Source organism: Glycine soja, chromosome 2, assembly GCF_004193775.1.
Source record: "Glycine soja cultivar W05 chromosome 2, ASM419377v2, whole genome shotgun sequence".
Classification (NCBI taxonomy): Eukaryota; Viridiplantae; Streptophyta; class Magnoliopsida; order Fabales; family Fabaceae; genus Glycine; species Glycine soja.
Genome location: NC_041003.1, coordinates 9180387 through 9190612, shown reverse-complemented (window position 1 = coordinate 9190612; position 10226 = coordinate 9180387). Strand labels below are relative to the sequence as shown.

At 33.5% G+C, this 10226-nt stretch overlaps 1 protein-coding gene across 3 annotated transcripts; it reads left to right on the top strand.

Moving 5' to 3' along the window:
* The first annotated feature begins 5954 nt into the window (after positions 1-5954).
* Positions 5955-9470, top strand: LOC114385823 (methionine aminopeptidase 2B-like). 3 transcript variants are annotated; one of them, XR_003661029.1, is made up of 5 exons: positions 5955-6725; positions 6808-6907; positions 7912-8003; positions 8124-8216; positions 9218-9470. XR_003661029.1 is itself a non-coding variant. In XM_028345890.1 (4 exons), exons 1-4 carry the CDS (start codon positions 6680-6682, stop codon positions 8192-8194), a joined length of 309 nt encoding a protein of 102 aa, XP_028201691.1. In that variant the 5' UTR covers positions 5955-6679; the 3' UTR covers positions 8195-8463. The 3 variants fall into 3 exon arrangements, 1 of the variants encoding a protein (XP_028201691.1); XR_003661030.1 differs by lacking the exon at positions 9218-9470 and adding an exon at positions 8539-8995; XM_028345890.1 differs by lacking the exon at positions 9218-9470 and having other exon boundaries at positions 8124-8463.
* Positions 9471-10226: the final 756 nt, after the last annotated feature.

The following is a 10226-nucleotide window of genomic DNA, read 5'->3' as shown; positions in this document are numbered from 1 at the left end:
GTTGAAGAAAGTATGTACCTAAACCAAGTCGAAGAAATCAGCAAAACTGTGGGACCTAACAAAACTGAAACGGAAAAAGTCTTCTACTAATTTCAGTATGGTACTGCCAGACTGGGTGTTACGAAGCAATGAACCAGAACTGAAGAATAGAACAAAGACAGAAAGAAAAACAGTGGATCTGAACAAAATAAGGGGAGAATTCTCCAATTCTGGTTTACAATTCTAATAATTAATAATGCCCTCTAGATGGAGGAAAGCAATACTCTAGATGGAAGTGTTGGTGGGCGGCCCTTACATGGTCTATTTGGCAGCACATAAATCAAAATGTTTTCCTAGATGCGCCTTTTAATGGAAGCAAGCTACTAGAAGACGCAATATTTCTAGTCTGGTCATGGCTTAGAGGGTTTGAGAAAGATTTTGCTGACTCATATAACTACTGGTCTAGTAATCTACCAGTAGCTTTTTGTATATAGGATAAGAATGTTGGGTATTACACGGTAGTAATATATCAGATCTACAGTCTGGATCATCACATTAGTGGATCCAGCAACATACCCACCATTAATATTGTATTTATAGTACCTCTGGTACTTTCATAGATTTATAATATATTATATTTTGGTTGATAAAAAAAAATAATGCCCTCTAACTAATTCTATAACCATTGTAACTATTTTTCTCCAGGGCAAATATAATTGAATCTGTTACAATTTTCCCTAAAATAGGCATACTCCTGCTTATGCCACATCATGTTTATGCTATGGTAACTTAATGCGTGCAGACACCACACTATAAGTTATATATCAAACAAGTTTATATGGAAGGCATTTGGAAAATTTGTGACATACCAAACAAATGCCCCAAACTCCAAAATAATTGCAAGAAGTGTCAGTAACTTGTTATGAACTTGCTTAATGCAAAATAATGAGATAGTGAGCTAAATTACTCACAATAACAGGATCCTTATCACTAGTTATCTCTACTGGTGCTTCAAGCAGTCTATAGATTTAATAGAGACAAACTTCAACATGTTTCCTAGCTAAACTACAAATGAAAAAGAGACCAAGCTTACCTCGAACCCAAACAGTGACAATGGCAGTGAGATCTAACAAAATGGCACGAAACTTTAAGCTTTCCTCGTACCTCAATCAGCAATACTGCAACTGAAGACGTATTATTATTATTGTTATTATTATTATTATTATTATTATTATTATTATTATTATTATTATTATTATTATTATTATTATTATTATTATTATTATTATTATTATTATCATCAATAAAACATGAAAACCCACGAAAACTTAGCATACACGAAGTTGACCTACGTACCTCGCGGAGAAAGCTTTGAGCTTTGAGCACCCACGAGTGTTTCAACACCCTAGTACCAACAGTGTATGTAGGGTTTTCTTCAAGCCACACTTCCAAGAGCAGTGTAGGGGGTTCTGTGGGTTCGAGCGAGGGGTTTCCGACAGTATTGAAAACAATGTGGGACAGTGTGGGAGAATGTGGGTGTCAAGGGAGCTGTTTTCAGCAGATTTCAGGCGGGAGGAGAAAAAGAAGAGCGATTTCAGGCAGGCAGACAAAGAGAATAGGGAGGGCAAGGTTTTCGAACGTGCGCGGGTTGTGAAATGTCAAGTTTTAACTTATAAACATAACAACATCGGTTTTTTATGGATAACCGATGTTAACTGAATATAGTTAACATCGGTTTTGTAAAAACCAATGTTAACATCAAATAGATTACATCTGTTTTTTAACAAACCGATGTTAAAATCAACTCCTTAACATCGGCTTTCTCAAAATCGATGTTAACTCTATGAAGTTAACATCAGTTTTGCCAAAATCGATGTTACCATATTCATCTTAACATCATGTTAACATCGGTTTTTTAAATAACCGATGTTAACATGAAGTAGTTAACATCGATTTTGCTAAAATCGATGTTAAGTAACTCCATTTAATTACAAAAATGTCACCGCGCTTTCGTTAACATCGATTTTAGCAATAACCGATGTTAATATAGCGATGTAGAAAACCTTTTTTTTAGTAGTGCTTCATCATTGAGAGGGAAACAATTTGGATCACTAACTAAGGTCCTTAAATGACCGCTCAATGATGAAGGAGGCAGGGATGCAGAGACTACCAAGAGGTTTGCCTAGAAGTGGCCACCCTTGAAAGAGTGCATAATAGCCCACTGATCCAGTGCTCTTGTGCCGAAGATGAACGGGACTAAGTGATCTGCTGAAGTTGTGGGATGTAAAAATGAATCGGTGAGGGAGCTTTCCGCCTTAGAGGGAAGGACTTGCAAGAGTAGTGCTGGATGAAGTGGAAGTGAGAATGCCGACTTAAATAACGCAAATGTTAGTGAGACTCCAATGCCATGAAAACCCATGAGTTCCTTTGCAAGATTCGTCCATGAAGCTCTATAATTTTTACAATATTTTTTAAACTATAAATGATATGTATTAACTTTTTATTCCTTTAAAATATTTTTACAAAAATTTAATGCTAATTTAATTTAATTCAAGTTTACAATCTTTATATAATATATCAAAATGAGAATATTTTTAAAATAAACAAAATATTAATATTATTGCAATCTTAATCTTAAATGATCTAAATTAAAATATAATTTTTATACTTAATTATAAATATGCTTTCAAAATAGATCTAATCGATTATAAAAACAAGTAATTGATTAATTTTCCTAAATCTCCTTTGTTTTGCAATTCCATAAACTAGTTAGTCGAATAATTCATTTTCAATTTGAGAATTTTAGTTTCTGTTGTGCTGAATAGATAATCGATTATCATGTTTAGAAATCAATTATAGATTTAGACAGATAGCTCCTCTTCGTTTCCTAGAGCTAGGTAATTGATTATCCTTAACTGTAGAACTTTTTTTCTTCTGAAACTAACTTGAGCAATCAATTACCAAATGAAACAATCAATCAATTCGATGTTGCTAGCCATGTTTCAAGTAGATGTAAGTTCTTAAGAAACTTAGAGACAAAGAATTATTCATCTACTTCACAACTGATCAAACACTAAACATGTAAAAGATAAAAAATAATATTGAAGCACACACATGCTTAGACTAAAAACAATCAATACAAACGTCTTAGCTATTAAACCATGTCAGACATTGTAAAATTATTAAACCAAAACTAAACTAGGAGCTTCATTGTAAAAAGGTTCAATTAAGTTCTTTATTTTTTTTAAATGAGTTTAATTTGATCTCATTTTTCTTCCATTATCTCCGAATATTTTAAAAAATGAGATCAAATTAAATTAATTTTAAAAATAAAGATCCAATTGATTATATTATTAAGAGAAATAAGAATTATAAATCTAGGTCGTCAATTATATATTATTGCAATAAAATGTGTTTATCTAAACTATTTTTACTTTTTCTTATTTAAAAAAAATTACATTAAATTTTATTATTAACTCAATAAAAATATTCAAACATAGATAAATTCACTTCAAAATCAATTATGCAAATTTTCACCCCAAACACACATGAGTAGAATGATTTTTACTTACACGCAGATTTACATAATATTACAATAATAAAGCCTAAACTTAAGAACTCAAAAAGTACTCAAAATTCTCACCATTAAGTGGATCTTAATAATTTACCAAGCATATGATTGAAACATAATTGATTTGACTACTAAAAAAATTCAAGAAATAGCTACAAAGAAAAGGGAACAAAATGTACATTTTAATTCTAAATTTGTACCTAAAACTTTTCCGTATGCGGATGCGGAGCCAAACTTCATTCAATTTTTCTTGGCGCTTCGCAGTAATCATTTCCCCAATTAAAGCAAATAGAGAGCCGAATGAATGAAAAACCTGTCACACACATATAGGTAAGAAAAACAAAATCGATTTGTACAATGAAAAGTTTTTCTGGCCTTATTTGCCAATTTCACATCTTTGCAGGACTAACAGTACAAGCATAATTATTACCGTATGCAGCTAGTTCAGAATAGCATATGCCATTACAAATATGTAGTACCAAAGTTTAGAGACAGAAAGATCGACATAGACGTAGTCATGACATCAGAAAATATGTATAAAAAATCAATATAATTAATGTAGTGTGTCGTTACACTGATCGTGCATATATTACCGTTTGCACAAATATATGGTTGAATCCAACTACATGTGTCTAGTTCATGATGGGTTGCTAAGATTTGAGAGAAAATAAAGTTTGTTGAAAAATGGAATGCCAAATAGAGCAGTTTAACATACATCAAATGTACATTTGATATATATGATCATTGGATTCATTGAGATTTAGGGGAATGTGTATATATATGTTCTGGTAAGATACACACTTAATGTTATTAGCTAGCTATATGTAGTGTGCCAAAAATTATTGAATGAAAAGCGTAAATGGAAAAGAATATTTAGTTTTGACAATACCACGTTCCCATAGCTTAAGATCTAAATAGATAGTACTGGAATTAACTAATTGAAGTTTAGATTAGTTCTGGATTGAAATGTTGCACCGAATGAAGGCCATAAAAATCATAACATAACCCTCTTTTACTATACTTGACACCAACCGTTCATAGCCCATCTTTAAACCATCCAATATAAGTAACACATTGCAAATATTAATAACTTTAATTTGTTTCTAGAACAATTCTCTTTCTCTATTAGGCAAGCAACGCAATTGAACAAACTAGTCCACATCCTTAACTTCGAAACCACCAGAGCACTTTTTACCTACACACTTCTTTCACTAATTAACCCAAGTCACCCCTAGAACCTTGTTGTCCACCCCGTAAGAAATTACATTGAAGAGAAGTTACTTTTCCGAGCATGAACGTCACTTTTCCGAGCATAGTCATGGTCACCATGACCACAACTGTCTTGATCTTGGGAGCCAATTGACAGCCGAAGAGCAAGATTTGAAATTTGAAGTTGCCACTCAAGGACCACGATCGTCATCATGCAAGCACGACCGTTGGTGGTCTACGAAGTTAGATATTTTTAAGTTATCATAAACAGGGAACAAAAGCCCTCTTTTACTTTGTTTAAAAAATTGAGGTTTATGAGAGAGTGACGACTGTGAGAGGAATTAAGGTATGACAAGAACGTGAGGAATATGATGAGGGTCCTAACTTGTAAAGTTTTTACTTTTTTTTTTGTTCTTTTACGCTTTGATTGTAAAGTTTGTATCTTCCTGTGTTTATGACTAATTACTTTTGTTAGGGTTGTGATATAAACTGAGCAGGTAATCTTTTTTTGCTATTTTCATTGAATTTCTGGTGTTCCCTTCTATCAATTGAATTATTTGATTGCTTTGTCTGTTTTAGGAACCGATCAATCCTAATTTTAGTCATTTATCTGGTATTGACCATTTACTTTCAATTGATCAAACTTGTTTGGTAAATTTTTAATCGGATTAATCATATTTAATCATCCTCTCTAGTATTTATCATGAGACTTTTATTTGTATGTATTTTGTGTTTTGTTATTGAATAATTTTTTTTTTATTTTTTAGGTTTTTCAAGAGTGTGATTATTTGTTAAATTTGGCTCCACGTATGGGAAATGAGCATGAGTTTGTGGTTGTCATTCATAAGTGAAAAGTAAGTAAAAAAAAAACATGTTATATTGGATTGTGAAAAAGTGTGAAAGAAGTACAAACACTTCAAAGACAAGTTAGTATGCAACTCTACTAGAATAAAATGTGGGTGCACTACTAAAAAAATGTGTTTTTACAATGTAGATTCGACGACGGTCCTAGTAAAACCGTCTTAAAAATGAATGCAGTGGCAATTTGGTAAATAAAAGGTTATGAACGAAGAATTTGACGATGGTTTTGATTATAACTATCTTAGAATACCATGTATTGTGGCATATTTGTAATTTAGTCCAACTAATTTAAGACGATTTTTTAATAGTACCGCTGTTGAGTGAAAGCATAAGTTTTAATTTGGACTTCACCCTCATGCCCTACAGGCCTACCTCTAGCGACCCTAACCCGTCTTTCTCCTTATTCCCTTCCTCCCTTCGCCACCACCCTTTCATCTCCTCGCCGTCGCACTTCTCCCTCCGCCGCCTCCTCTCTATACAATCTTACAACTCCCAGCACAAGATCATGCGGGAGAAAGCATGGAAGAGAGGAAATCAGATGATGTGGTGCACGGGGACTCATCCTCCTCCTCGAGAAGTAGTGAGCCGGGTTCAGTCAAGTCAAAGGCATGGCTGTTTTTGAGAGAGTGCGATGAGGCGACAGTGAGTTTCTATGACGATGACGATGGTGAACCAAAGCGGGTGAAGGCGAAGGTGTGCTTTGAGGACCGAGTCGATCTGAATCGGGACATGGCGCAGGCGATCCGGTTGGTTCGAGCCACCATTGAAGATCTCTCCACCATCGATGTGGCAGAAGCATTATTGAGCTCAAAGCCACCATCGACGATCTCTCCATCAAGAGCACCATAGGGTCGAAGTAGCACCATGAATTGAAGACTCTGTTGAGTGGAGCAATGACCAACTTGTACACGTGCCTTGATGGCTTTGCGTATAGCAAAGGGCATGTGAGGGACAAAATCGAGAAGAAGCTGCTTCAAAGATCGCATCACGTGAGCAACTCGTTGGCCATGCTGAACAAAGTGCCACGAGTGAAGAAATTAACAACTTCTTCAGAATCTGATGAGGTGTTTCCAGAATATGGAAAGATGCAAAAGGGGTTCCCTTTGTGAGTGCCATCCAAAAACCTATTTAAATATTCTGTGTGAATTTTCAATATCTTTGTAATCATTTTAGAATCTTTATGCCAGTAACTTATGGAGAACTACATCAAAGGAGAAGAGAAAATTGGAGTGCCTGCAGAAGCCATTATATAATTCAATTTGTCGAGTGGCAAAAGTTCATCGTCAGGTTGTAATTTTATTCTTACTTTCCAGCTTTAACCTTTTATTTTGATGGCTAATTTTGGAAAAATAAAATTAGACAAGATAGTCACTGTTTATTGTTTGGATATGGAGGAGGAAATAAAGAGTGGGAAGTGGAGGTAAGATTAATGTGGGTCTGACCCCCTATTTTTTATTCTCCAAGAATTTGTGGAAAACATTAAGAGAAAGCTAATTTGTAGAAAAATGTTTTCACCTTTGCTCTTTCATTCCTTATACTTTCATTAGATTTTAATGCAAGGAAATAAAGTCATATTTTCCTTTTCTTTATTTCCCTTGTTTCATCTGATTTTATTTTACATTCAAGTGAAAAGTTGAGAAGTATGTTTATTCTTTGATAAAGCTTGGTGTTATAACAGTAGCCCAGTATATTCTTTATTTCTAAGTAGGTTTGCAAATATATTAAAGGCATTTTAAAGCCTGGAATGTTGATGACTTCGTAAGCTAATATCAGAGGATGCTCTTTAAATTGGTAACACTATACTATGGTTTTCTGCTTTTCCCTTTTGTTAAGTGGTTTCTTGCTTTACAATACTAAATATTAAGAATGAGCAATGAAGGCACACCAAGAGCATAAACGTTGTGAGAATGTTATGTTGGGTGAGTGATTGTAAAAGAAAAATTAAATGGAAATGAATGTCTTTGAGAAAATGTAGTAATGGCACCTATTAAGAAAAAAAAATGGCAAACTCAAACCTCAGATAAGTTGGAATGTGACAGATCGGTGGAAGCCCCAATTAGAAAAGTTGATCAAATAAACGATAGCTCCAATTACTAGAAAATCCCTGATTGAAACCATTAAAAGGATTTAAATTTAAATGGCCTCTATAAAGTGTTGATTTTTGATGTAATCATTGTAATGTAATGGTTTTGTCTGATGTTGTAACTAACCTCATCTAGTTGGAAAATGCTCTAGTTGTTTGAGGTTTCTTCCTTGAATTGTTTTCTTAAATGAGACTCTTACTCCTCTAGGGTTGCTGCTCACTGGACCCCAAATTCATGGGATAAGACTATACTTCAGTGTGATGATGTGATGAAATTGGATTTTGGTACCCATGTTGATGGTAATACACATAATATTTTTTTTATTCAATCTTGTATTTCTATGATAATACTAGTAATTAGTGTATGTATGTTTTGATATTTACTTTGTTGAACCTCTTGTCATGAATTCTGTTTTGAAGGATATATAGTTGATTGTGCTTTTACCGTGGCATTCAACCCCATGTTTGATCACTACTTGAAGCCTTCGTGAAGCAACCAATACGGGTGTTAAGGTACATTCGGGAAAAAAATGCTTAACCCTATGTGAAATGAGGGGTATTACATCATGTAGCATTGTAGCTGGCATTTCTTGGACAATTAATAATGCCAAATTGCTTAGCCCTAAGATTACCAGTTTAAAGAACACTACCCATCTATTCTTTCATATTGATTGGTGTAGTTTCATTTGTCTAAATAATTAAATTAATAGTGTTCATGTTTGGGTCACATGCGACTCAAACTTGTTTGTGGCCTTTTTAACTATTTTTTCTATTATTCTATTATTTTTGTTCATTTATATTATTTTTATTCATTACTATTCTTTCTTTTGAAAAGCTTGACTTGCAAAGGAATATGCTTGATGGTCATTTAGAAGATGGATTTTTACTTTTTTCAACTGCAAGCTATTGTCAATTTGTTATTCAAGATTTATGTAATGATTCCTCAAATTAAATTTGTTTGAGCAAGCCAATTATTTTGGATATTGGGACTGTGTTTTAGTCTTTCGTGTTGAAGATCAAGATCAATGGTGACAGAGAGTGAGAGTGATCATGTAATTTTCTTTGATAATTCTTTCACATTAGTTCCTATGATTGTGACAACTACCAGTAACCTGAAACAAGTCTACTTGAGTGTCCTTGAAGTTCCTAAATGCATTGAGGCATGACAAAGAAAGGCTTCAATTGACGTGCAACTACAGTTCTACAATCCGAGACAAAATTATTCCTCATGTCGTGTCTTAGTAATTGCAACTTTTCTAGTCAATTCTCAATTTCATACTCTTTTTAATTATTGATTATGGATACCACTATACTCTTAAATATCCCCTGCACAAGAAGAAATTATTAGGTAGAGGCTCATGATTTATGTACTTTAATATATATCAAACACACCTTATGTGTTACATGAAGATTAATAAAAATTATGATGGCTAAAGATCACTTAATAATTTTGCACAAGTAGGTAAGATATACTTTAGCACTTAAAGTTGATAACATTTTTCATGTCATATCAGGTGTGAAATTATAAGTGGTGGAATGAAATAGTACCTTACACCAATGGGGCCAACTCCCCTTCATGTCAACCCAATATTTGAGATAGGTCCTATTGAACCAAGATTCTCAGAGTGGCTGGTCTTTGAGGGCATCAATGTTGTTGAAAGCAGTGCTTAATGCCACTGACTACATATCCAAGTTTGGATACTCCAAAGAACAAGTTTAGTTTTCTTTTCATTGTTTATATATACCATTTCTACATTAGAAACCAAAGTGCAACCTATGACTAATTGCTAAGGCTATGATTGTTAACCATAAAGTGATGAAAACATTGGTTGGTCATTCATATGTTGGTCGTTTAAGCAATGAAGAAAAATTATAGTTAACTAATTGACTAAATTAAAACATGATGAAACTTGGTCAAATTTTGTTGACAATCAAATATTAAGATCTAACAAATCTTAGCACCAACAAAATCATATACAGTGAACGTTAGAAATACAACATCTAATGAAGTTGATAGAGCGCTACTAATATGTTTATTGGTTTAGACAACTGGACAATGAAGACATCGTCAAAGATATAATGTGGGCACATCTAGATTCCATCAAACTCCTAAATTTGTTTCCAACAATGTTGATTTATGATACAACTTACAAGACAAACAAGTATCGTCTTCTGCTGTTGGAAATTATTGGTATCACTTCAACAAGCATGACTTTCATTGTTGCCTTTGCTTATTTAAGTTTTGAGAGAGCATATAATTTTGAATGTGTTTTAAGCAGGTTGAAAGGATTTTTTGTGAAAGATAATGTGTTGCCTCAGGTTATTGTCAGTGATAAGAATCTTGCTTTCACGAATGCATTAGAGACTTTGTTTTCTTCTTCAACCAACTTGTTATTTATGTTCCACATTAGAAAGAATGTAAGTGCAAAATGCAAACTCCTCGTGGATAAGGGTGAAGATTGAAAAAAAATATCATTGATGCTTGAGAACTATTGTTGTAGTCTTCAGATGAAGTATCATATA